The following is a 27,545-nucleotide window of genomic DNA, read 5'->3' on the forward strand; positions in this document are numbered from 1 at the left end:
GGCATGTCATTAGAAATTGATGTAGTCGCATAATCATTTCACACAGGGCATCCAATATGTAATGATTGAATAAGGACCAATGCTGATACCCGGCCAAATTCTGTTAGATTAGTTGCTGCAACTTGTAAAAGCTAGTTAGGAACGGTTCAATAACTAACGCTGGCTGAAGTTCTATTAATAGCCAAAATGATCTGCGAAAATAAGCAGCTTGTGAATTGTTGTAACTGCTGGTTCTCTCTCAATTCAATTCTCTTCTGGTTCTCTCTGTTCTTTCTTTTCTTTCCCTGTCTAACTCTTTCCTTATTCTCTACTTTCTGTTCTTCTCTGTTCTGATCATTACACAGTATCAGACACCTGTAAGAGTTGACGACGATGGAGCAATTCCGGCAGATTGGAGAGGTGATTGGAAGTCTCAAGGCATTGATGGTCTTTCAGGATGACATACAAATTAATCAGCGACAGTGTTGCTTGCTGGTTGACATGATGAATCGTGCTTATAAAACAATTGCCAAGGAGATGCAACAGAACCTGAGATTTGAAGAGAAGAGTACGAAATGGAAGGTGCTTGAAAGTCCCTTAAGAGAGCTCCTCAGGATAATTAGGGAAGGAGAAATTTACATCCGGCAGTGCCTAGAAACGAAGGACTGGTGGGTTAAAGCTATAAGGCTTTATCAGAATTCAGACTGTGTTGAGTTCCATATACATAACCTGCTCTGCTGCATCCCCATTGTTATTGAAGCAATTGAAATTGCTGGAGAAATGTCAGGATGGGATCAAGACGAGATACAAAAGAAGAGACTTCTTTACTCGTTGAAGTATCGAAAAGACTGTAAAGATCCCCGAATCTTTCAGTGGAAGTTTGGTAATGAATATCTAGTTAGCCAAGATTTCTGCAATAGGTTACATTCAGTGTGGGATGAGGATAGATGGGTTCTGTTGAGAAAACTCCAAGAGATACAAATTTCTGGTTCAGTAAGTTCAACAAAGCAGGAGCAGCGACTCGCTGATCTTCTTCTGAAGAACTTAAGTGTGTCAGGACCAGTTGAAGAGAAGCTCCTGCCTTCCTCCACCTTAGTGAGCTCTAAGGATTACCAGGTCAGGCGGCGGTTAGGAAGTGGAAGCCAGTACAAGGAGATTCAATGGTTGGGTGAAAGCTTTGCTCTGAGACACTTTTTTGGGGACATTGAACCAATGTTTCCAGCAATCTCTCAAGAATTAGCTCTTACTCATCCTAATATTATGCATATCTTTTGTGCATTTACTGATGAGGAAAGAAAGGAATGCTTCTTAGTTATGGAACTCATGAACAGAGATCTTTCCAGTCATATAAAAGAAATTTGTGGACCAAGGAAGCGAATTCCATTTTCTCTTCCTGTTGCAGTTGACCTTATGCTTCAGATTGCAAGAGGAATGGAATATCTCCACTCAAAAAAAATCTATCACGGAGATTTGAATCCTTCAAACATTCTTGTAAAATCCAGAAACATCAATACAGATGGTTACTTGCATGCAAAAGTTCGCACATTTGGACTTCTCTCCTCTGTCAGCCTCCCTCAGAAATCCAATTCCAATCAGAATGGGCAGCTTCCAGTCATCTGGTACGCTCCAGAGGTGCTAGCAGATCAAGAACAATCAGGCAATGCTGATAACTCCAAGTACACGGAGAAGGCAGATGTGTATAGTTTTGGGATGATTTGCTTTGAGCTTTTAACAGGGAAAGTCCCTTTTGAAGATGGCCATCTCCAAGGAGATAAAATGAGCAGAAACATTAGAGCAGGGGAAAGACCACTATTCCCATTTCACTCGCCAAAATATTTGACGAATTTGACAAAAAAGTGCTGGCACGATGACCCAAACCAACGTCCAAGTTTTGCATCCATCTGCAGAATTCTCCGGTACATAAAGAGATTCTTGTTGATGAACCCTGATCATAGCCAGCCAGAAACCCCAGTGCCACTCGTGGATTACAGTGAAATTGAGACAGTGATCTTGAGGAGCTTTCCTTCTTGGGCAGAATCCAATATGTTGCCCATATCAGAGATTCCCTTTCAGATGTTTGTATACAGGGTAGCAGAGAAGGAAAAATCAAATACAAGCCAGAGAGAAAATTCTGAATCAGGAAGTGATGCTTCAGCATGTGGGGATGAAAGTGCAACTGTGGATGATCCATTACCATCACCCTCTGAAAGGAGGTCTTGTGCCTCTCCAGAAACTATGAACAGGAGAATGCTATCGTCCAAAAAATCAGCAGATGTCAAACCCATTAAACAGCCAGGTTATCTCTTCACTCTGTCTATTTGATGCATGATTATCAAGCAGCAAGCATCTGTGGAGAAAAAAAAGACAGAATATGTTCAAAGCTGTGCTCACAAACTACAACAATAAAGGTCATAATTTTAAACTCATCCATTAAAACTTGGAAAATAAGTATTTTGCTTCTTAAGTAAGGACCCTAGCATTACAGATTCAGAAACTGAGAATTTACTTTTATTAGGATAAACAAATCACTGGAGGTATTTGAAGCGCTTAGGTTTGTGCTTCTGCATAACATCAGAGAATTAGCTTTCCTATGAATACACCCATAATGATCCCTAGGGGAAAAGCAAATGGGAAACTGTAACCCCATCAGATAACTTATCTCAGCATATCATCATGACTTATAACTCTTAAGAACCTATAGAAACCTAAAAATTTCAAACCTGGTATCAACAAACTTAATTCTGTATTCCAGTAACTCAATGTAAACATGAAAGCAAGTAATAGAACTTGCCCGACTAGAGAATACACAAAAGAATGTGCCTGGTTGCTCTTAAAAACACGAAATAAAGAAAAGATACACTTAAGCCAGACTTAATTACTTCATCGTAAACTTGTATAGATAATCTCTACCCAAATATCTGGGATATGCAGATTCAGTCTTAAGTCTTAAAGTTTAGACACATATCACATACATCTTAAGATTTTAAAATGGACACAACTATTACACAAATGACATACAAGCATCGTCAAATGATCGGTGTGAAACTTTTAAGTGCCATCACGGTACTTCATAAACCAGAATGCTGTAATGAAACAAAGGCAGCAATTTGATCCTTTGCCCTAGGAATGACGAAATACTGTATTGTGTGCGTTTTCTATAAGCCTGATGTTTAAGTACTGAAGTATACAATATTCTCTATACACCACCTATTACATTCACTACCTCAAAATACAAACGGATCGAGTAGTGAATGTTTCTTCTTTTAGACAAAGTTGATCCAGACAAACGGGTATCAACATGAAAGAGGTTCCAATAACAGAACAACATGGTGAACTAACATTATCTCTGAAATGTGTTATATACAGGGACACCAAAGGGTCGAGTAAGGCCCCCTCCTATGTCTTCTTGTGGACGGACTATGAGGATGAATTCAGAAAGCCAGTTAATGGTAATGAGTCCAAGACGGAGAGCATCTGGTCACGTATCAGATTCAGAGCTCTCATAGCCCTTTGTACGAGAGTATACAAATTAACCAGAAATATGCCCCGAAAGCAAACCAAATGGAAGTGGCATGCACATCCACTCGCAGTTTCTGGGCAGAGTGGAGAATCTAGGGATAGTGCACAAAGTCATGGTTTCTATTACTCACAGTTTGCTGGTATTAGAGACTTAGAGTGAAGTGATTAAATAGAAATCTAAAAAATTGCCAAATGCAAAGACAATGTTGCTATGCACCGTCAGACCCGGAGACCGTAGAGGCTCCTACAAGACCTCAGTTGTGAAGCTAGAAGTTCTTTGTTTTAGCCAAATTTTTTGAAGATCAGTGTGACTATACTAAGTTCCTCATGTGAGGTACTCCAAGATAAAAATGTGATGGAAGTCATCTTTTTGGTGTTTGCTCTAGCAGGATTCTGAAGTCTTGTTTTCCCCTGGATTTCTGGTGGTTTCATTCCTGATATGTATCTCTTTGTGGGGATTTGCCGGATCAACAAGATTATGTGTAAATGCCCTCGAGATGTGTTCATCAGAACCAAACAATCACAATCTAAAGTTAAGGCACCATTGATGAGATATTAATGTTACTTTACGTAGAGACCTTTGAAGATTGAACTTGAAAGAACTGCTCCAAGCAAGTTGAACTGCTGTCAGCTTCATTTTATCACTGCACAAAGGCCATGGTATCACACTTCAATAACTGCAAAGCAGAAATTTAGGATTAGCCCAGCAAGAAAAAATAAAAAAGTTATTATATCTCACATACACTTTATGCAAATATCAAAGGATAAAATGTACATGAGCAAATGGAACTCAGCCAATAGCTCCTCCCAACAGATTAGAGGAAAAAGCCCGGATACTCAGTGGATGCTACACAAATTTCTTGGAGTAACAGGTCAAAAATTTTCTTACAGATAATAGTACATGATTTTCATTAAACAAAAACATTCTTATATAGAAAAGTCAGTTGCAAATTTACCTTGTCCGAGCTTATTTTGATAAGGAGCATATCTCACATCTCTTCACCAATCTTCAGAGAATATGAAATGGGGATTCTATAAATGCTCAAGCTTTACAAGCAGTTCACCTTTTACCTGAAGCAATGTGTAACATTTACCATTTGTCTTATCATTGGCAGTCATCTTGTTTAATTTTGAGCAACAATGGAAAAGTGCCTTTAAGTGGACCTGAACGAGTATGCAAACAGCTTCAACAATACAAGTCCTGAAACTTTAAGCGGAGCTAACCATGAAGAACTCATGTGAACTGCTAAAGGTGAGTGCCAGTTCCAAAATAGCAGCAATTTGCCGAGAATCATGTGATCAGAAAACTGTGATTCAAATGTTCATGGTAGAATGGAGCTTTCTCAGACCATTTGCAATAGCTTTATACTACCACTTGAGTTTGCAGCAACAACTATGTTAGATTTTCTTCTAAAGCAAACACTTGAAACAAACTGCCCATTGCTCTCATCAAGTTCATGACCAGATATAGGATCAAAGGACCCAAACTTATGAGAAGCAATCGGCATTGGCAGAGATCTGTAATACGCAAAAACCTGAAAGAACAATATGTCCTTAAGATGAAAGATAAAAGTCCAGGGAAGCAATAGAATACTGATAAAACTCTTTACTTATATTCCACCCTGACCTAATGCATAATATAACTGCACCAAAGAATTGAAGATGGAACGATTTACATCTAATGCGGAACCAGAGAATCCATTACTTTTGAATTGTTGGGCAATCAAAGCCACTAAGATGCCTCACACCCATGCAAGGTGCTTACAGAACAGTTTACCTCTCGAAGGCCAAGGCAGTATGAGATAAGACGTGATATGGAAACTATACCCAAAACTTCAGATGCTGCACTAAATATGTTAGGAAGATCTGTTTTTCCTTCCAACCCCAGCCCCTGTTCCCATAATCTCTTTTTCTTCATTTGGCAGCTCTAGATATGCAAGTCATCACATATTAGAGAGAAAGAAAGATATGCAGGTATATAACATCCATATTCAACCGAGTCTCTAGAAACTAAATCAAGTAGTATATTTTTGAAGTAGATTTTACCGAGATACAAGGTGTTTACCTCATTAGTTTCAGAACCACATGCTATATATCCATCTAAAACAGATAAACCAACAAAATTCTGAAAAATCAGAGGATAATAGTCAGGATAAACATAGAGGACATACACCTCAAGCACATTCTATATGAAGACTGAAAAGCTGACCTTCTCATTAGTATGTCCACTAAAGGTCAAGCTGCAAGCATTCGAAATAGAACCCTCAATGGTAGTGTTCTTGAGGTCCCAAAGCTTCAAGGTGTTATCCGTGGATGCAGAAACAAGAGTTTCTGAATCCATGAACTTCACATAGCTAACTGCCTTTCCATGGCCAGCTAATGCACACCAAGGAATTCTTGTGTGTCGAAGATCATAACAGTAGATCTTGTAATCAGCAGAACCAAAAGCCAAAATATATGACGAGCAAGTAGAGAATTGAACACAGCAAACATTGGCAGGATTCCATATTGTTCCAATAGAGTTTCTCTGTGAAGGCAAATTCAAAATTGCTGCCCTTTAACAAATCATGTCTGAATAAAAAAAAGTCTACGGATTATGGTAGTATCTAATTCCAGAACTATTGTATATAAGGTCAAAAAATGATTGAATCACATTATAATTGTCAAGCTTTAGGATTTTGGATGAACAAAAAATGAATAATTGGATTTTGTTTTCTTCTCTAGCAGCAGGTATTTTGACCACATGAAGAGAACATGCAATACAGTTAATTACAACTGCTCATTGACACAACTCCCACATTAGATCCATATCAGCTAGTGACCATGCATAATGCTACCTAGAAAGAATGAATCTCATACCACCAAAAGAGACAGTTAACCGACTTATGCGCATTGCATTTGATAGTCTTCTCCACATAAATAAGCAGGGATGGCCATGCATAATGTTTGTTCAATGCTCATGTAATAAACAACTGATCTACAATGAAGCTTATTGGATTTGTATTCTTCCTGTAAAATCAAGAATTGCATATCCATCAGCTATATAAGTTTACTCAGAATTCTAGGTCACCATCTTTAAATTTCTAAACCAATGCAAGCTCTTAAAAGCATAACAAACTTCTATTTTTGACCACTATGTGAAGAAAATTGTGTGCCAAATCTGTTAATTGGTATGAGAAATCATACGTCATTGATGCTCCACAATTTCACAGAACAATCATCACTTCCACTGGCAAACTTTGCTGGATCCACACAAGAAAAGTCAACAGACCAAGCCCTCTTCTGGTGCTCAATGTATTGAGCAAAGCATTGACCATTGCTTGCATCCCAGATCTGCGCTTGAGTCAAAACAACCAAAATTCAAGAAAGAGTGTCTTGTCCAGTACTAGATTGCAGAACCATGTTTAGTGAATGGTACCATAATTAAGATAAAACTTGCAAAAAGGAGAGAAAGAAATGGACAATCCTCTAACAGTAATGCTCAGTAAAAAGGTAGCCAACCTCTAGGACCAGAAAAATGCAGCTTAGAAAAATAATTTACAGCAATAAACAACCTAGCAAGAGCATAAAACATCATTTAAGTGAAGGTTTGATGAGGATTAAGTCAAGTTCAAACAAAAGGATTCATATAATTGCATGCAATCCAGACAAAACCAGAACGAAAAATCATAAGACAAACAGGCAGAGACTGATAATGGATTAGCTTGCCTTGTTTTCGTACTTATTCTTAGACATGCTCAATAATATGTGGAAAGCACACACCTGCACTATACCATCATAATCTGTAGAAGCCAAAAAGTGCTGGATATATTGGTTCCAGCAAACACAACTAAGCTTAGATCTGTTTGACATCTCAACCATAGGATACTGAATGTCAACAGGGTCATCCAGAAGTGAACCAAACTCAAAGATTTTGATTTTCTTTGAGACCCCTGCAGCAGCAATATACTCCTCATCCCGATCAAAACTCAAAGAGCAAATGACATTTGCAGAGTTTAGAAAATCAGCGTTCCACTTTGTTCCACACACTTGAAAGGTACTATAGCGAGCAAATCTACAAATGCCTTCAAAGAAGACTCCAACTCGATCAATCAGTTTTTCTTCCATGTTTGGGTCTTTATTTGCATCTTGAGCCTCAAACCACTTCTCACGAATACTCAATAAGGCCTTGTCTGCTCTTTCCAAGGAAGAATTCTCTGTGATTTGGGCCTGAGATTTCAGAGAGAAATAAGCATTTTCCAGCTGGCTGATGTTTTTCATCAAATTTAACTTTTCTTCAATCATACTTCTTGATGAGAATATTCTTGGAAGAATTTCAATATCATCCCTATCTTTAGAAACAAGACTTGACCTTGAAGCACTTAAACGTTGGTCCATCCAATCTGAGTAAAATTCTTGTTCATGTCTGCTTCCAATTTTTCTGATATCTGTTTCTAAGCATTTTATACTCTCCAGTAAACTTGAAACATGATTCTGCCTTTGTTCCTTAAGCGAATCTAGAAAATGAAGTAAGAGCTCTGATTCTACATCCTCTTCTTTCTCCATCATTGATGGTGCATTATCTCCCACAAGGACATCCTCGGAACTATAAATTGATTCAGATTGTAGGATTTCCCTTTCAAAGAACAAATTGATTTCTGAATATGCTGAATTATAACTTTAAGTAGAATTGCAAATTCACGTAATTACATATCTTTCTTATTTTTTATGGAAAAGGAGGCATAGATTGCTACTTAACAAATAGAAAGCAAAGAGTAAATGAAGCTCTTGTACTTAATATTCACAGACTTGCTCTTGCATGCCAGGCACACCAGGAGGCTCCTTTTATTTGATCTTTGACATTAGCCTGGCAATGAAGCAACCTGACATTGCCCTAAAGCCTGCCCTTAGGATATTTTAACATATCTGAGCTTATATTCATCCAACTAAAAATGTTACATGAGTTGTAACAAGAAGTTAATACTACTTTTAGCTTGTGAAAGTATTCTTGCTGAGAAGCGTCTTCAGGACTAAGTCAACTCCAATTAAGTAAGTATCCAGTGGACTGTTTATTTATATTTATATTTATATTTTTGATGTGTGTGTGTGTGTGTGTGAAAGCTTTTGGATAAGTAAAGACAAATTTTGCATGAATTTTGCTTCCTCCAGAACAGATTTATCACAGTGAAAAAGCATCTGGCATATAATTAGTGCAGTAGAGGCAGACAACAGAAAAAGACTGTTTGTCCTATACCAACCTAAGGCAAGTGTAGACAATGTTGGAAAGAAAATTTATGCTTTCATACAGCCAATTCTGAAGCAGTTATTATATGTGTGGACATATATCCTACTTATTCTATGGATAGGGAAAGACAATAATCCAAAGAAGAAAAACAAGGAGGCAGCAGCCATACTGACAGATTATCAGGGATACACCCAGTTTATGGTGCGACTTATCACTATCGCCTTTTGCATGTAAATTTGATTGAATGAGAAATCTGAACTGCCATAGCTACCAAGGTACTACCGTCTAGTTAGGCCATGAGATTCATGAATGTTGCTCTTAGCATCTTGATAAAAACACCCATGACTAAGACCAAGGTTACAAATTTTTAGTAAAATTACGACAAAGGGAAGTTAGATGATATTATTAGTCTTCCAACAGCTCAACTAGTTTATTGCTGGCTGTCTTGTCATATGTGTCACTTCAACACTACTTTTCTCCTATTTTTGTCTTTCTTTTGTCTCATTTATAAAGTTTACAATTCAGCAAGAAACTAAGGAGTGAAGTAGTAACAGTATAGTACCTTGTTGTCGGACGGCACGAAGGTTCAGGATGAAGCAGCCAAAAGCAAAAACCAGCTTCCTTTGGATTTTCAGAAAGAAAATTTGCAGGTAGAATTCGGTCTCGCAAATCCAACATGGCTGCGAAATGCAACTCCGGTGATGCGAATTGGCAAAGTAACTGAAAAAAGGAACTGATGTCAGTGCAGAATCAGGATATTAATATCAGTTAATGAATCATAAATATAAATTGCAATCTTCATATGTGTATTATATATCTATACAATTTTCTATCCGAGAAGGTAAAAGAGCAAACATCCTTGCATACCCTAACAGCAAATGTGCAGAAAAAGTGAAATGAAAGGAAACTCAGTGCTAACAAGATCCACCAGAGCACTGAAGGCCAAGGGCTGCTATTGCAAGTATCAGTCTGGACAAGTGCAATTACCTATTTGAGCATTACTAAGGCGAACATGTGCATCTAATGTAAACCAGTAGAAAGAACTTCTAAGCAGCATATTAATACCCCATATCACATTCCCATGTTGGACTACTATTACATTGCTGCTGATCGGTCTTCAACCAAAAAGAATTGCAAAGGATATTTGCTAGTCATGAAACTTTCCCAAGGCCAACAGATAATAGCCTAAGGTTCTTGGGTAAAAACCATTTAAACGGGAATATTATAATATACTTTGCTGGAAGGTATGACAAGAAATCGCTCCACAAATGTACTCAAGGACTTAATTCTCAAATACTCCTCTAAAACTATTCAGCAAACCCAACAAGATAATCCGTAGCAGGAACAAAGAAAAAAAAAAGATATGCTTAATATGTTTAAATCTCCATGAGACTCAGGAAATAATGTTTTCCTTTTGTTATGAAAAGCCATACACAGAAGTGAGGAACTTCAGGTCGTATATGTGACCTAAAGTTTGTATCATCCTCCAAAATACAGCTGTCATCAAACCAGGAAATGAAGTTGTACTTGCCAAACTCATGATTTCCAGCGTCATTTACCAAAAGCAAACAACCCAGATATTCAGATTTATCTTAGTTTTCAAAAGTTCTACTGGAAATAAAGCTTGTAAATTTTGACCGTCAATAGTTTAGGTAAAATCAAGTACAAAATCAACCAAAAGGTATCAAGAAAAGGAATGGAAACTTGAAGGATAATTGAGTAAGATTACAAAGGAGGGTATTGGAAAGCAAAATATTTCAAGATATTTCCAACCTCAAATAGGAGAATGCCTAGATTGTAAATATTTGATGACAATAGGCCACTGCTATGAAGCTCCTCTGGACAAGCATACCACTTCTTTTCCATTTGAACCACCTCAGGTTCCAATTCAGACTTGGGCCCAATAGTTTCGTTAACTGTGCAATAGGCAGAAAAAATTTGAGATTCATGTCTCATTGATTCCATGTCCTTGCCAAGCTTTTGCTTCTTTACAAGCATTTCTCTCTGGTCATAGGCATCCTGCTCCAATGGCTTTTTCTTAGTCATAGCTTGGTTCACCATGGTCATCAATCCTATTGGAACTGATGAACCAGTGTACTTAATGCTATCAGGTGAGGCAAAAATGAATTTGGATGGCCTCAAGTCTAGTAGTCCAATTCCTTCACAGTGTGCTAAATCCACTAACTCCACAATCAGTTTAAATAAGCGCAGCCTCTCAACTTTCTTCATCTCAGAAGCCCCAGAACTTAGCCAATCTCTCAAAGTGATCTTACCATGAGATGCTACAGGTCCTACCAGATACTTATCAGGCAACGGAGGCAGACTTTGAGAAGCCTTTGTGTCCGCCAACACGCCAGAATTATGGGCGCTAAGAGTAATCAATTGTTTTTCATATTGCGTCATGGCTGCAGAATGAGGTCTGTAATGAACTTCAGGTTCTGTACATTCAACAGCCTTATCCTCGCGAGATTGTTTCCTGAAGAAATTAGTAAAGCTAGAAGATTGTAATACTTTTGAACGATCATCCCCACCAGGCTGTTGATTGCTTTGAGTGTGCGAGCGACAATTATCTGCAGAACGAGTGGAAACTCCACCTAGGACTTTATTCTTCTGTTTTGTCATCAAAGGTTTAAGCTCCTTAATACCCACAGACTCCATTTCCTTCTTCTCCTTCGAACTTAATGATATTCCACCCTGCTTCTCGGAAACTGATGCTCCAGAAAAATTCCTACTCCTTATCCCCCCTGCCAATCGAAAAAAATTTTGCCACATATCCTTCTGCCTATGATTGATTGCCTCACAATCATTTGTGCTGCTAACCGAAGCCAAGATGGAAGTCTTAAAATCTCTCTTCGTAGATTCTTCAACTGCGTTCCCTTTCCCCACATCAGTTACAGAATAAGCCTTTGTACGGGGGACATGTTGATTTCCCAGAGCCATCACATATCTGTTTGACAAACCCTTTTGCAATTGATCTCCGTCGGAGTTGGTGGAGCTTCCTAGCAAGTCAGAAACGGTAGATACACGCAATCCTGACGATTCTGATCTAGTGCTGCAGCCCTCTTGCTCTTTATCAAGTTCTGGCTCTTTACTCTTATGTTCAACGGTAGATTTATCCTCAACATGCTCCATTTTTCGTTCTCAATTAAGCTCATCAATCAAGCAACTATCCCATTCTATACGAGACAATATCATAACTCAAAAGTCGAGATCCAAAAAAAATAAAGAAAAAACTTGTAACAAACTATGGATAATCATACCTTGAAGAAATGACGATAAACAGAAAATCCCAGTTCAAAAGAGCTTAATTTGAAGAAATGAGCGTCCCAACTTCAACAATCACATATTAAAATTAAAAAATCAAACAAAGTCCCCAACTTTCCACGGTACTGAAAAGGGATCAGACAAGCTCAGAGCAAGTTCGGAAAGAACCGAATGAATCTAAACCCCTAAAACTCCAGATAAAGAATAGAGCTTGCCTGAAATGTGAGAAACTATCTTCATCATAGCATTAAAAAAAAATTTGGCTCCCATCAAGGCAAGGGCCGACAATAACAGTTGCGCTGCGGAGCAGAGAGCTGTAAGCCTTACAGGATTTCCGTCCGGTTTCCCCATACCCCGTTTTATAATTAGTATAAAACATGGACTGGATAGTGGATACTGGCGTGAGTGAATTAAAATAACGCCTTTTTCTTTTCGCGAATACCTAAATTAGAGATACCGCCCTTTTTTGTTTTAAAAAAATTTGCGGTAAGCTCTCCAGATTAATTGCAGTAACGTTTTTTGTCAATTGGAATTTGGGTCACATATTGCCCCCGTTGAGCTTTCAGGTCAGTCACGATTTCCCATCCTCAACCTTAAAATTATCCATTTGAAAATCTTAATTCTATCAAACAAAAATGAGTGTAATAATAACACTCATTGCCTTGTTGCTGAAATTATTTATAGTTTACTGTTATTTTTCTTAAAAAAAATGGAAATTTGATTTAATCTCTATCTTTCTCCTTTAAGTTTAAGGATAAAGCATATTAGCCCTTTTCAACCATTTTGGTTAAGTATTTGATATTTGATTAATTTGACAAACAAAAAATGTATTCTAACAGTTTACATAAACCAAAACAAAAAAAAAACTATTTTAAAAAAAATAAAAATTTTAATATCACTTTTTTTCTCAATTTTTTTTGCTAATTGCATTTATTGTTATTACTGTATTATTTATCTTTATTGTTTGATTTAAATTCTAATAAATTGAATGAAATGCATAAAAGTCCAATAGCAAAATTTAAGGATAATAAACTAAATGTAAACCCTTTTTAGCTTTGATGAATTTGATATTTTTGTACAGTATATTCTATAGAGAAAATGTATCTTTTAGCAATAGAAGGAAATAATAGTAAGTTATAGATAATTTTATAAATAAAAAGGCAATAATATTATTACACTCTTTTTTTTTTGTTTTGCATTTCTAACTTTAACTAGTTTTCATGGGAGTGAAGTATATAGCATATTTTAAGGTTGAGGGTGGTGAAGTATAACTACCCCCAAAATTCAGGGGATGTTGTGAAGTGGGCCTCCATCTTGAAAGATGAGTATGGCGCCTCACTTTGATAAATAGAAAGGCTGCACATGTTGTTGGATGTCAAGGCAACGCAGATTGGAGCAAAAGGACGGCATCACGTGATATTCAACGGTGGCTGTATCTCCGAAGCAAAACAACCGACTAAAGTTCCTATATATATGTACTAGTAGCAGGAAGAGATGAATAGAAAAAAAGAAGCAATTCTACTAATTCCAGTTCCATTTCTCTTTCTTTCTTTCTTCGTTTTCATTCTTTACTTTTTGTTCGTTAAAGTTCCAAATATAATACATATTAGACTAGTTTCATAATACGTTATTAGCACGAGCCTCTGCCAAAATTTTACCGGTATAAATTGCTTTGCCAAAGCCCTGTCAGCGTCAATTCCCGAGGACAATTCGTAAGTGCATTTTGGGGTAATATTCCTTGCCTTTATTTCATTTTATTTTTTTATTATGGCCAACCTTACAAAGCAGGAATTTGTATCACTCAATATTTCTGGCAAAAATTATCTATCCTGGGCAATAGACGTGGAAATGCATCTGGAGTCCATGGGTCTTGGTCAAACCATTGTCAAAGGCAATAATGCTACAAGCCAAGATCGAGCCAAGGCCATGATATTCCTACGTCATCATCTTGACCAGGGTTTAAAAATGGAATATTTGACGGACAAAAATCCACTTGACCTTAGGACCGATTTAAAAGAAATGTTCGACCACCTGAAGTTGGTCGTACTACTAAAGGCAAGATATGATTGGCTCCACCTATGCCTACAAGATTTTAAAACTGTAGCTGAATATAATTCAGTTATGTTCCGGATCACTTCCCAATTAAAATTATGTGGGGAAAGTGTGACCGATGAGGATATGTTGGAAAAAATATTTTCCACCTTCCATGTCTCGAATGTGCTCCTGCAGCAGCAATATCGAGAAAAAGGGTTTAGAAAATATTCTGAACTCATTACATGCCTTTTATTAGCGGAGCAAAATAATGAGCTATTACTAAAAAATCATGAGTCCCGACCAACTGGTACTAGTCCATTCCCCGAAGTGAATGTGACCCAAGCCTCAACTTCCGGTCATGGTCGTGGAAGAGGTCGTGGTCGCGGACGTGGCCGTGGCCGTGGTCGTGGACGTGGCCGTGGTAGATTTGTGCCTTATCATTATAATGATTATAATCATGATAAAAGGCCAAATTACCCCCAGAAGCGAGAACGAGACAATAATATGGAGCAAGGCGAGCAAAAGAAACAATATGAAGATAAATGCTTTCGATGTGGTATGGAAGACCATTGGTCCCGTACCTGCCGTACGGCCAAGCACCTCGTCGACTTATATCAAGCATCCCTGAAAAGAAAAAAAAAGGTGTCGAGACCAATGTTATCGAGCAAAATAATATTTTTGATGATGTTATAAATACCGATATAACGCATCTAGATGTAGCCAATTTTCTTGAGCATCCTGACGGTGCCAAGTGATCAACGGCCCAATGTTTAAATTTTTGTTATTTTGTTTTTATATAATTTTTTTTATCAGTTGTGTAATTTACGACCTTTATTATCATTTGTATTTTATTTTGTTAATAGTTGTATTTTATTAATGTTTATTTTCTTTGCTTTCTTCCTGAAGAAGACATCGCTTTTCTTCTTAACGAAGAAATTACCTTTATTCCTGAAGAAGAAATTGATGTCAAATATTTGGGATTAACTAATATCGATGATAATATTTGTCTCATTGATAGTGCAACTACGCACACCATATTAAAACATAAAAAGTATTTTTCCCATCTGAATATGGGAGAAATAAATGTCAATACGATATGTGGTAGTGCCAAATTGATTGAAGGTTCCGGAAGAGCCACTATATATCTCCCTGAAGGAACTAAAATAATGATACCAAATGCACTACTCTCTACCAAGTCTCGAAGAAATTTGTTAAGTTTTAAAGATATTCGCCGAAATAGATATCATCTCGAGACAATTAATGAGACAAATGCAGAATATTTACTGATCACAAATACCATTTCTGGCAAGAAATGTGTATTAGAAAAACTGCCTTCTCTTTCATCTGGATTATATTATACAAAAATAAGTGCAGCTGAAATAAATCATCTAGAGGACCAGAAGTCCCCTAATCCCAATAACTTTATAATTTGGCATGATCGCCTTCAACATCCTGGCAGTATAATGATGAGGCGAATAATCGAGAATTCGCATGGCCATTCATTAAAAAGACAAAAAGTATTAAATTCTAATGAATTCTCATGTGTTGCCTGCTCACAAGGAAAATTAATTGTTAGACCATCACCAGCCAAAGTAGGAACTGAATCCCCTACTTTTCTAGAACGAATTCAGGGTGATATATGTGGGCCTGTAGATCCACCATGTGGACTATTTCGCTATTTTATGGTGCTAATTGATGCATCAACTAGATGGTCACATGTATGTTTATTATCCACTCACAACTTAGCGTTTGCGAGATTACTTGCTCAAATAATAAAGTTGCGAGCACAATTTCCTAATTATCCAATCAAGAAAATTCGTCTAGACAATGCTGGTGAATATTCCTCACATGCATTTGATGATTATTGCATGTCGATTGGTATAACAGTTGAACATCCTGTAGCCCATGTTCATACACAAAAAGGTCTAACTGAATCATTTATTAAAAAGTTATAATTAATTTCTCGACCATTATTAATGAAAGCTAAACTCCCAGTATCGGCATGGGGGCATGCTATATTACATGCAGCAACACTTGTGAGAATCAGGCCGACTAGTTATCATAATTATTCGCCCATGCAATTCGCTTTTGGTCATGAACCCAATATTTCTCACTTGCGCATATTTGGGTGTGCGATCTATGTTCCTATTGCACCGCCCAAACGCACCAAAATGGGCCCCCAACGAAGGTTAGGTATATATGTTGGATATGAATCACCTTCGATAATTCATTATCTTGAGCCATTAACAGGTGATTTATTTACTGCTAGATTTGCAGATTGTCATTTTGATGAATCGCATTTTCCGACATTATGGGGAGATAAAAATCAATCGAAAAAGGAAATCACTTGAAAAATATCCTTAGATTTCCTTGATCATCGTACCAAACAATGTGAATTGGAAGTTCAAAGAATTATACATTTGCAACAAATTGCAAATCAATTACCAGATGCATTTAGTAATGCCAGTAGAGTTACTAGATCATACATTGCTGCAGCAAATACCCCGATAAAACTGGATATCCCAAAAGGACAAATTAAAAGTGCTAGCGAATCTAATACACGCCTGAAGTGTGACAGGCCTCTCGGTTCCAAAGATAAAAATTCTCGGAAGAAAAGGGGAATAAATAATAAAATCGAGGATTTGCAAATTATTCAAGCACCTCAAACAACTGATAGTGACAAAACTCAATTTTCTAAAGAAATTGCTCTTGAAGAGCCCGCTCCTGAAGAAGTGATCGAAAATTCAATAAATTTTGTCACTACAAGAAAAGGTTGGAATCGAAAAGATATAATCATTGACAATGCATTCGCATATAATATAGCACTTGATATTATAGAAGAAAATGATGATCATGAACCCCGTTCAATTAACGAGTGTCGGCGAAGAAATGACTAGCCCAAGTGGAAGGATGCGATTCAAGCTGAATTAGACTCACTGACAAAAAGAAAAGTTTTTGGACCTGTAGTCCAAACACCAGAAAATGTACAACCGGTGGGATACAAATGGTTCTTTGTAAGGAAAAGAAATGAGAAAAATGAAATTGTCAGATATAAGGCAAGACTTGTAGCCCAAGGTTTTTCACAAAGACCAGGGATTGATTATGATGAAACATATTCTCCGGTAATGGATGGAATCATGTTTAGATATCTGGAAAGCCTAGCAGTGCATGAAAATCTTGATATGCGTCTAATGGACGTTGTCACTGCATATTTATATGGCACATTAGAAAACGATATCTATATGAAAATCCCTAAAAGATTTAACATGCCTGAAGCATATAAATCAAAGTTGAGAGAGACTTATTCCATTAAATTACAAAGGTATTTGTATGGGTTTAAACAATCTGGATGTATGTGATATAATCATCTTAGTGAATGCCTGATCAAAGAAGGTTATACTAATGACCCTATATGTCCATGTGTTTTTATAAAGAAAAATGGATCAAATTTTGTAATTATTGCTGTATATGTTGATGATTTCAATTTGATTGGAACCCCTGAGCAACTTCAAGAGGCAATTGAATATTTGAAGAAAAAATTTGAGATCAAAGATTTTGGAAAAACCAAGTTTTGCCTTGGTTTACAAATTGAACATTTAGAGAATGGGATTTTTGTACACCAAACCACTTATACCCAGAAGGTATTAAAGCAGTTTTATATGGATAAAACACATCCATTGAGTACCCCAATGATCGTCAGATCACTTGATCCTGCTAAGGATCCGTTTAGACCAAAGGAGACAGATGAAGAGATACTTGGTCCAGAAGTACCATATCTTAGTGCCATTGGTGCGCTAATATATCTCGCTAATTGTACAAGGCCAGATATATCATTTGCCGTAAATTTATTAGCAAGGTTTAGTTCTTCTCCTACTCGACGACATTGGAATGGTATTAAACATATTTTTCGTTATTTCCACGGGACAATTGATCTTGGCCTATATTATTCGAAAGCATCTCGACATGAATTGCTCGGATATGCTGATGCTGGGTATCTATCAGATCCACACAAAGCAAAATCTCAAACTGGCTATATATTTACATGTAGTGGTACAGCCGTTTCATGGAGATCTACCAAACAGACGCTAACTGCCACTTCGTCAAATCATGCTGAAGTATTAGCAATTCATGAGGCAAGTCGAGAGAGCGTTTGGCTCAAATCTTTGTCACACTATATTCAGAAGAATTGTGGCCTATTGTCTAAGATAGAGAATCCTCCGATGATATTGTATGAAGACAATACAGCTTGTATAGCCCAATTGAAGGGAGGATATATCAAAGAAAATAAGACGAAACATATTTCACCAAAATTCTTCTTCACTCATGATTTGCAAAAGAATGGTGAAATTGATGTACAACAAATCAGATCAGATCATAATCTGGCAGATTTATTTACCAAGCCATTGCCGACTGCAACATTTGAAAAATTAGTGAGAAATATCGGAATGCATCGGCTCAAAGATCTCAATTGATATTTGAATCAGGGGAGCAATCAATACACAAGAATAGTGTACTCTTTTTCCTTCACTAGAATTTTTTTTCCACAGGATTTTTTTTTTCTCTAATAAGGTTTTAACGAGGTATATTCTTCGTGTACTTGAAATCCAAAGGGAGAGTGTTGTGAAGTGGGCCTCCATCTTGAAAGATGAGTACGGCGCCTCACTTTGATAAATGAACTCACTTTGATAAATAGAAAGGCTGCACATGTTGTTGGATGTCAAGGCAATGCAGATTGGAGCAAAAGGACGGCATCACGTGATATTCAATGGTGGCTGCATCTCCAAAGCAAAACAACCGACTAAAGTTCCTATATATATGTACTAGTAGTAGGAAGAGATGAATAGAAAAAAAGAAGCAATTCTACTAATTCCAGTTCCATTTCTCTTTCTTTCTTTCTTCGTTTTCATTCTTTACTTTTTGTTCGTTAAAGTTCCAAATATAATACATATTAGACTAGTTTCATAATAGGGGAGCAATTGTTATGAACCCTTAAATTTTTGTTTCTCTAATGCCATGGGTTTGTTTGGATTCCTATTATTTGTACATTACTTAAAAAGATTTTAAAAGTTTTCCTAAACTTTATCTAAAATTATCCTAAAGAACCCTACAGTAACAAATTTTGCTAAAAAAATACTCTAAAATGAGTCACTATGTTGCAGTTAATTTATGAATGAAGATCCAACTGTATGTTACCCCCATTTTAAAGATAAATAAGAATTTAGACACTATATTTTCTAGTAAGTAACAATTCACACAACAAGAAGTGTACAAAGCAATTCAAGTTTGTTTTAGTTATTATAAAATTACCATATTGTAAAAATAATTTTTTCCCTGTAAGCCGGGTAAATTTATGAATAAGAGATAGGGACAGTTGCTCCCAGGAAGTTAAGGGACGATTGCTATGTATGTATATTACGATGATGTGCAGAATGTGAACAGATACAATATATATATATATATATATGTATATGTATATGTATGTATATATACAACTATAGTTACAAAGCACTAGTTAGGTTAATTTCACAAAAAGAAAAGAAAACAAATATCACTGCAAAAGAAATTAAAAATAGAGGGAAGTTACGGGAGAAGGAACTAGTTAACTTGGGTTATGTATTTATAGTTATTTAAGCAATTTTTATCGTGCAGGAGGAATGTGTTGGATGGCTCAGCCCTTAGCAGAAGGAGTGTAAGTGAGAGATCTTGAATTTGAATCCTTCCATTTATACTAAAAGGAAGTAATTTTTCTTACACTAAAAAAACAAAAAGAGCAATTTCTATCGCAAGGATAGATGTAGAACATATCAAAAGTAGTACACCAAATATGAAGTAGTGAATAATGGTTGGAAAATTAATGTTGATATATTGGCTTTTCAAAAAATAAAAAAAGGAAGAAAATAATTTAAAAGACAAAAGAGGAAAAAGGCACAAAAGCCTTTTAGTTGGTATAAATTGAACTAGAACCAGGAAAAAAAAAAAAAAACTTAATTCATGCACAACAACAATTTGATTAACAGACAGTGTCCCTAATCTTAGTTTGGCTCCATAAACGTGTCATCATCCATCAATACCAAAATCCCACAGCTGAATAAACCGTCAAAACCGCTGCTATTCGGCTCGTCTCCGTCCCAATTTAGCCACTTCTAACTTCCAACGCATCTTCACAAGATGGAGGAGTTATTGTGCAAACCTGATAATTCACGTCCCAAAAGAATGGTGGTCATATACATATAGATAATCAAATACTACTAGCAATCCAAGGTTTTCTTTTTCCTGAAATAAATTTCGGAATTGATTCGAATATTTTTTTGAGGGAAAGAAAATAGAATATCAACCACGTAACGTTTCATTCTAATAGAGTTACTTGGACTTCTGTTGCTTCCAACAGGGGAAAAGAAGAAGAAGGAAAAAAAAAAAGGGCTACATTAAATTTGGAAATACCATTTTTTTCCTTTTCAAAGTCTGTTTCGGAGATGATAGGCCACAAATTATCTTGATTAATGGCATGTGGCAAATAGGGCTCTTCTTGGTCGACTTCCATTAGAGATTTCCCTGCCGTCCGTGGTATTAAAACACAGCCTCGCATTTCCGTGACAGGAAAGAGATGGCAGAAGAATCTGGCATGACTGCAGGAGGAGGAGATAGAGATAGAGATAGAGATGTGGAGGAACTGCAAGAAGAAGAAAAGGACGAAGATAACATTATTGGTATGATCAACAGCAGAATCAGTTTGGATACAAGTACGAGCGGCGTTAACCCTTCATCCCCCCTCTGGGAATTGAATCTTCTCATCCTCCTTTCCTTCCTTTCTTTATCTCCCGAAGAATGTTTAGATTTAGAAAATTTTGATGAAAACACCCACAAAGATTCAAGACCGAGGCACCCCCTCTCACCAAGTTTACAGATAATTAGAAAGCGACAGATGTGCGAGTTCAGAGCTCCTCCTGAACGGCAATCTGCGAGGTTTCAGACCAGGGCAAGAGATTGCAGGTAAAGCCTAATGAGCCTCTTCTCTCAATCTCAACTCTTAAAAAATATATAGAAGAAAATTTTTGATCTTTTTTCTTCTTTATTGTACAGGCACTTCAGACAAGTGTGAAAATACACCCCAACAGCGCCCATGTCCCGCACCTTCGGGAGCCCGCATGCAAAGCACCAGCTTTGCTTTTTCAAAGGAGGAGTAGTGCTCTGTGTAATTTCGTTGTTTACCTGCTAGTTTTGTGGTTGATGGCCCATACCAATTACCAACAACACCTTTTTTGCTTTGACGGAAATAATAATACGCTGTTCTTATTATTATTATTATTTTTCTTCGCTATGCATGAAGGACAATACTTCTTCTCCAAGTAGACTGGAATGCAACAAGTTTCTCTCTTCCATCTACTTAATGGCCTTTTCAATGATTAATTGCATCGAAGAGGCCACAAATGACCCCGAACGGTGACTTTGACCACTCAAGGCTTGCATTTGTTCCGTCTATCTAATGGGATGATGCAGAAAGATACCCACTGCATTCGAGCACTCTAGCGCCGCAAGACCTACATGTTCAGTGACTCTTTTTTTTTTTTTTTCATCTTAATCTTCCAATTTGAGAGAATATGCATAGCTTTCGCATTCTATCAACGGATAATCTCTTAAAAACTGAAATGAGCCACCAAAAATAAAATTCCTGATGAAACGTCGGACGCACAATAAATCTGATGGGTTCTGCTTTATCAGGGACACAACCAAGGCAGTTATTGCAATATTCGTCAGCCATATCATTATTGACACATCATCTGAATGGCAACTGCTACATGCTAAAGCACTTGGAAGGGCAAAACATATAGACATGGCTAAACAGAGAAGCAACATATAGACAGACTAGAGCAGGTCTCTAAATTCTCTCAGGGATGGAGAGGCCATAACCATGTTGCGATTGCTCTTCTCCTTGTCTATAAAAATTTCACATGCAACCCAAAAAAAAAAAAATATGCAAGGCTCTCTTGTCAGTCTGATATCCTGATCTCAACGCCAAGTAAGTCCTTCACTTGCTCGTACGTCACAAATGCAATAGCTATTGACGGGACGACCTGAATAATTAACAATGAAGTTGATCAAACATATCATCCGACTTTTCATGGTATATATAATGAATGAGTCAACTTATAAAGATGGCAATGTGACGTTAAAAAGACTAAAATGACTTCTTAGACAGTCAACCAAGTAAAATCTGAGTTCTCAGGTAGTGCATTCAAGAAAGTTTTCTGTCAACTGGGAAACAAAACACATCCATCGGCAGCTTAACAACATCATCAGCCAAATGCAAGTAACCATACCCCGTGTAGAAATGAAGTTAACTATTACTTCGAGCAGATATCTACGATTCTACTGCTCAATAGAAGAAGCACATTAAGCAAACTAACTCCATTCCATCCATATTTAGATTTCTAGAGTAAGCCTGCCTAACATCTTATGAAATATTATTGGAATGGGATTTATTTCACTTCCACACAATCTTTTGCAAGAAAGCTTCATTTGGCCAAATCGGAAAAATGAGTATCTGTTGTCGAAATTGTAAATAACTTTAATCTCTCCATCCATGCTAGGATGCTACTCAAAATCATCCCATCAGAAAATAGCATGTAAGATGGATGGTATCAGACAGAGTAGTATATACTCTGTGTGTGCGTGTGTAGACATAAGTATGTAGATTTATACACATACACAATCAATCAGATTTAACAGAAGCCAGGTAAATTAGAACCTCAAAATGCAAAATGTGAGGACGAAGAAATAGAGACAAAAGCAAGGAAAATTGCTACTAGGGTTCAGAAACCAACCTTGACTGAGTTGGGGACCAGACCCTTGTACAAGGCTTTGAAGCCCTCGTGCCTCACAGTTTTCCTGAAGGCATCAATCATGCCGGTATACTCAAGTGGAGCTTTGCTCCTTCCATCACCAGTGACAACAGAAGCGGCATCTTTCCATCCCACCATCTGCATTCTTCTTCGCATAACATCAAAAGGGTAAGCAACAGTTTGACCAACAGTCCCAGCTGCAGCCCCACATGCAAGTCTTGTTATAACACCTAATTCCGAGTCTTCAACAAGCCCAAAAGGTTTAGCCTTAACCAACCAATCCTTTAATGATTCATACACAGCAAAGTTGAGACCCACATATGGAATCTGCATAAACGACATTGTTCATATGAGTTCCACAGAAAAGACGATAGGGAACAAGATTATCATGCAAGTCTTGAGCATCAAATCAGTAGTCTAATCAGCAACGATTAACTCAGGAAAGAAAAGTACACACTATGCAAACCATAACCAAGATATAGCTGTCCACTTCAACATTTCAAAGTATGAAATACCTCTAAAGACTAGGAAATTTTATAACTTTCCAGAAGAATTATCCCAAAAAAAATTATGTGATTAATTAGAGTAAGGCACAAAGCCCAGCTCCAAGCATGCAACAGCTTAGAAAAATAGAATATTTCCTTCCTTCATCCATCCTGCCCCACATTAGTTCTACAGATGGAGAAAGAGGCAAAATTCAAATGCAGCATCATAGCACCCAATTACTCCGAAAGGAAATTGAGTACAGAACATTAGACGAAGAACATCATGATGCATAAATACAACAGTTTCTTCTCCCACAATAGACGAATGTCGGAGTACAAGTTCTACAATATACAGAATCAGTTGCAATACATTGGAAATTGTCTAAGCCGCACCATTACCTAAAAAGGGAAACAGACTTTTCAATTTTACGCTACTGTTAATCTCCAGTGAGAACTACTTGCAACAATAAGTATCTTGTGATCGCTGATGAAGTATGAACAGTACTAAAATCTCCAGAATTCAAAAGAAACAAAGCAAAGCATAAACCTCTGCTAAATGCACTTCTTTACGGTTAACTGGAAGGGAAAGATAAAGTAAGTCACACAAAAAGCAGAACTTACAACTCCAATAACAGAAGGAAGCCAGCCCTTGTACAAAGCCCGGGGGCCTTCCTCTCGGAGAACAGTGGCTAAAGCATGAAACATTCCCCTGTACTGATAGGGAGACTTCTCAGTCTGCAAACAAGCAAAGGATATGATGTTATGGAAGTGCTAACAGGTAATCGTAACATGGAGACTATTAATGACTAAAACTGCTAAAAAAAGATATGAGGTCATAGCCACCTCTTGGCCAACTGCTAACAGGTAAGAAGCTTCATACGTAATCACATTTGTAGGATAGACTTGAAAAGTTACCTGTACGGTCAATCTTCCTCGTACCATGTCCATTGGATATGTCGCAGACATGGCAATTATTCCAGCACAAGCTCCCGCTCCAAGCCGCAATAGAGGAGTGAGTTCAGCATCCTCTGCAAAAAAAGGTTAAAGATTCAAAATGAACTCCATACTTGTTGCCATAGAACTGCCAACATTCTGTGACAGAATGGCATGAAAATCAACAAATTTTAAAAGAATCCACATCAGTTAATATCACAAAAGAATCTCAAGTTGCCTGACATAACTGGTGAGTGAAAATAATTTGCTGTTGTGAAAGCAGCATACCTGTGCAGACACGGTCATATAAAAAATGAGGAAGATGAACTCAAAATCTTGACAATCACAATAAGACTGGAGCCAGAACCTAAAGAACTACCAGAAGTTTTGCTTCTAAAGAACAGAAGTACATTCAGATCTCATAATCAACTCAAACCTACAGAACCACGTGCAATGAGTAAAAGCACAAATGGAACAAACTGAACCGAGCAATAAAAGCATCCATTGCTTTGGATATTAAACCATTGTCATGTTCAATGATGATCAACTCAGAAATAATAATTAGGTAATACACAAAAAGATATGTCCCCTCAACAATGTCATGGTAGAAAGGAAGAATGAACATACCATTTCCAGTTTTCTCTCGATATAGCCACAGTATACCCCTGTTCCAATGATAAAAAGGAAATGTCAACAAAGGGAACACATACAATAAAACCACCAGAAACTGAATGAACTCAAATTAACAAAAGGGAAAAAAAAATCTAGCTGCTAGCCAAATGGAAGGATTTATTTTAGCATATTAAAGTGCTACCAGAATCTCGAGGTCTCCAACAGGTCAACATACAGAAAATCCAAAAGATCAATGACCAACAGCACCTCATGAATCATCATGTACTAAAAATATCTTTGTTAGTGGAACTACATCACTGAAAACAACATACTTGGAAGCTTGCTCATAGCTAAAGAACTTTACTGCAGAATTTGGGACAATGCGAGCACAATTGGTCCCATTGCCTTTGAACAATCCCCTAAAACCCTCAGTTCTCCAAATATATTTCAAGCCTTGAACTGTACCACTGTACTTTATGTTATGTGGATTTTGAACCTGCAATTGTTTACATGCAGCTAATGTAATCTGTGATAAATTTTTGTAGACTACACAACTTAATCAAAATTGTTCTCGAAAATCAAATGGGGGTCCTTGAAATGATGTGCATGAAGTGTGACAAAAGTTTATTCTTTATAACATATCAAGATAGGAACTTTATACACAACACAAACATAAAATAGCATCAAGGAAAAGCAAACTAACCTGAAGTAAAATTTTCAGCCGTTCCAATGGGGCTACAGCAGTACGTGATCTGCAGTGGACCAAAAACAACTTCATGAGATGATACAATAGCATTAATTGAAGCACTTTTTGTTGGTAAATTTATTCTACAAGAGGTCAGACATGAAACAGGAAAGAAACAAGCTGCAAAGAATCTATATGCTGAACAGCTGAGCCAATCACAACTGACTACCTACATAGCAAGGTGTCTACTGAGTTAACCATCTTTAGTAGGTAGTAATGCTCAAATAAGGCAAAGAATGGGGGAAAAGTCGATAAAAGTTTCAACCGTGCCTCGTCTAGAACAGTCACTGATCCTAAAACGGACCCTAAGGCTTGCCCTTAGCGAATGCACAGTTAAGCAAAGATGGATCTCTGGACATCTCCATACGATCATTGATTTCAAAGAAATTAAATGATAAATTAAAAATAAACTTGTTTATATTAGACGTACTTTTTCCAACTCTCCCTTTGTATTTTTCCCAAAGCACCTTTCTCCTAGTTATCAATCCTTATATAAAACTGCCAAATCCTAAAGGATAAAAACTTTCAACTGAACTTATTTCCTCCATAAAGTTTCAGAAATATTGGTGCCAAGCTCCCAGAAAAAATTGTTATTCGCTCAGTAGTAGTACAACATACCAATAAAAATAAGCACGGACAAGTCAAACAAATCATATGCACATGAAATCAATCTGTATCATGGGGAAAAAACAGTGAGCTAGTGGCTAGTGGGCTTGTGAATTTCTTAGTGCTCTCAGTATTAATAAATCAAATATAAGAAAACACTTACACACCACCAGCGACACCACCGGCGACAAGAGACTTGCAGATACTGAGAACAGCGTGGCTAGTGGGCTTAATTTCTTCTCTGGCAAGCTTGGCTTCTTCAGCAAAATTCACAATCTTCGAGACTGCCGATTCACTCGACTTCACATCCTCCGAAGCCATAGAATACCTACAATCCGATAACCTACTTCCTCTGCAAATAATTTATTAAATAAAATTACTCGCCGGAACCCTAGACCGACGACGATCGGATCTTTGAACGTCTTAAAAGGCAAACATTTTCGGTGTTCGGCGGCGGCTGCTAATGAATATGGCGGAGAAAGGTGACACTTGAAATGCGGCAGCGTAGGGGTGCTAATGCGAGTGGGAGCGCGTGGCGGCGGGGATCAAAGTGACGACTCCTACTACAGTCCTACTTAACCAGCTCTGCCTGCCACTCATTTTGCCCTTTTTGGGTAATTGCACTATACCCCATAAACTATTATCCAATTACTACTTTATTCCCCTCAACTTATTTTTCGTTAATCACTTCTCGATTTATCTACTGTTTTAATTATTTTTGTTATTCCTTTTTCTTCTTCTTTTTTCTATTTCTTTTCAATATTGCTTTTGTTTTTCGTCTCTTCTCAAATGCTACTAACAACTTCGTTCCTATTTGTACGACCAAAATGTTTTTTTTTTCTGTTAAGTCAATCTTTTTATTTTATGTTGTACGTCCGGGATAGCAATAAGCAAATTAGAATTTATCTACATTATGAACAGGCTAATTGGCAGTTTATCTACATTATGAACATATTAATTATAAACTAATAGATTTCTTTTTATTTAATATTAAAAATTTATTTTAAATATACAAGTAATAGCAAAGGGAATGAAGCAGTTAGTAACATGTGAAAAAACCAAAAAAAGGAAAAAGCAATTAGAGGGATAATTTCGCACGAAAAAATAACAATAAGTGGTCAAAATATCTAAAATAAAAATTCGTGGGTTAAAGTGCAATTTGAGGTATAGATGGGAGGCATCTTAGTGTGCATTTATTGGTTTGTTTTAAATAAGTGGTGGTTGGTTTTGCGGGGTTTGGGGGTTGGGATTGCAAATATGTGTGGCTGGCGCTAGTGGGCTCCTCGCTCGCTGGAAGTTGGGAA

At 37.1% G+C, this 27,545-nt stretch overlaps 4 protein-coding genes across 11 annotated transcripts; 2 read left to right on the top strand and 2 right to left on the bottom strand.

Annotated features, from left to right (window-relative positions):
* Positions 1-65: 65 nt before the first annotated feature.
* LOC113733278 (protein SUPPRESSOR OF PHYA-105 1) lies at positions 66-12,370 on the bottom strand. 8 transcript variants are annotated; one of them, XM_072081245.1, is made up of 13 exons: positions 12,202-12,334; positions 11,983-12,052; positions 10,496-11,898; positions 9,285-9,442; positions 7,261-8,113; positions 6,685-6,831; positions 5,708-6,025; positions 5,564-5,623; positions 4,663-5,033; positions 4,455-4,569; positions 4,274-4,345; positions 4,077-4,175; positions 151-2,326 (listed from the first exon to the last, which is right to left on the bottom strand). In XM_072081245.1, exons 3-9 carry the CDS (start codon positions 11,852-11,854, stop codon positions 4,842-4,844), a joined length of 3,087 nt encoding a protein of 1,028 aa, XP_071937346.1. In that variant the 5' UTR covers positions 11,855-11,898; positions 11,983-12,052; positions 12,202-12,334; the 3' UTR covers positions 151-2,326; positions 4,077-4,175; positions 4,274-4,345; positions 4,455-4,569; positions 4,663-4,841. The 8 variants fall into 8 exon arrangements, with proteins under 8 accessions (XP_071937349.1, XP_071937346.1, XP_027115373.1 ...); XM_072081248.1 differs by lacking the exon at positions 4,274-4,345 and having other exon boundaries at positions 66-2,326; positions 5,708-6,069; positions 11,983-12,111; positions 12,202-12,339; XM_027259572.2 differs by having other exon boundaries at positions 11,983-12,324.
* On the top strand, positions 373-3,630 carry LOC140037113 (light-sensor Protein kinase-like). The gene is made up of 2 exons (XM_072081249.1): positions 373-2,275; positions 3,346-3,630. The coding sequence occupies exons 1-2, from the start codon at positions 373-375 to the stop codon at positions 3,483-3,485; spliced, it is 2,043 nt and encodes a 680-aa protein (XP_071937350.1). The 3' UTR covers positions 3,486-3,630.
* A 7,654-nt stretch (positions 12,371-20,024) lies between the features above and the next one.
* Positions 20,025-21,319, top strand: LOC113729679 (uncharacterized). Its single transcript, XM_027253933.2, has 2 exons — positions 20,025-21,010; positions 21,101-21,319. The coding sequence occupies exons 1-2, from the start codon at positions 20,625-20,627 to the stop codon at positions 21,117-21,119; spliced, it is 405 nt and encodes a 134-aa protein (XP_027109734.1). The 5' UTR covers positions 20,025-20,624; the 3' UTR covers positions 21,120-21,319.
* A 388-nt stretch (positions 21,320-21,707) lies between these two features.
* Positions 21,708-26,794, bottom strand: LOC113733280 (mitochondrial adenine nucleotide transporter ADNT1). Its single transcript, XM_027259580.2, has 8 exons — positions 26,405-26,794; positions 25,594-25,642; positions 25,223-25,386; positions 24,906-24,943; positions 24,261-24,373; positions 23,967-24,080; positions 22,843-23,187; positions 21,708-22,092 (listed from the first exon to the last, which is right to left on the bottom strand). Exons 1-8 carry the CDS (start codon positions 26,560-26,562, stop codon positions 22,009-22,011), a joined length of 1,065 nt encoding a protein of 354 aa, XP_027115381.1. The 5' UTR covers positions 26,563-26,794; the 3' UTR covers positions 21,708-22,008.
* Positions 26,795-27,545: the final 751 nt, after the last annotated feature.

Source organism: Coffea arabica, chromosome 2e (assembly GCF_036785885.1).
Source record: "Coffea arabica cultivar ET-39 chromosome 2e, Coffea Arabica ET-39 HiFi, whole genome shotgun sequence".
Taxonomy (NCBI): domain Eukaryota; kingdom Viridiplantae; phylum Streptophyta; class Magnoliopsida; order Gentianales; family Rubiaceae; genus Coffea; species Coffea arabica.

What these genes read in the sequence shown, in the direction of transcription:
- LOC140037113 (XM_072081249.1), top strand. Translation starts at nt 373, where the DNA reads ATGGAGCAATTCCGGCAGATTGGAGAGGTGATTGGAAGTCTCAAGGCA. An exon ending in CAAACCCATTAAACAGCCAG is followed by an intron (nt 2,276 to 3,345) that starts GTTATCTCTTCA and finishes TGTTATATACAG; the next exon opens with GGACACCAAAGGGTCGAGTA.
- LOC113733278 (XM_027259571.2), bottom strand. Translation starts at nt 11,854, where the DNA reads ATGGAGCATGTTGAGGATAAATCTACCGTTGAACATAAGAGTAAAGAG. An exon ending in AATTGTGGAGCATCAATGAC is followed by an intron (nt 6,026 to 6,684) that starts GTATGATTTCTC and finishes TTGCCTTCACAG; the next exon opens with AGAAACTCTATTGGAACAAT. An exon ending in GTGGACATACTAATGAGAAG is followed by an intron (nt 5,624 to 5,707) that starts GTCAGCTTTTCA and finishes CTGATTTTTCAG; the next exon opens with AATTTTGTTGGTTTATCTGT.
- LOC113729679 (XM_027253933.2), top strand. Translation starts at nt 20,625, where the DNA reads ATGGCAGAAGAATCTGGCATGACTGCAGGAGGAGGAGATAGAGATAGA.
- LOC113733280 (XM_027259580.2), bottom strand. Translation starts at nt 26,562, where the DNA reads ATGGCTTCGGAGGATGTGAAGTCGAGTGAATCGGCAGTCTCGAAGATT. An exon ending in GGCTGAAAATTTTACTTCAG is followed by an intron (nt 25,387 to 25,593) that starts GTTAGTTTGCTT and finishes AAACAATTGCAG; the next exon opens with GTTCAAAATCCACATAACAT. An exon ending in AGCTATGAGCAAGCTTCCAA is followed by an intron (nt 24,944 to 25,222) that starts GTATGTTGTTTT and finishes TCATTGGAACAG; the next exon opens with GGGTATACTGTGGCTATATC.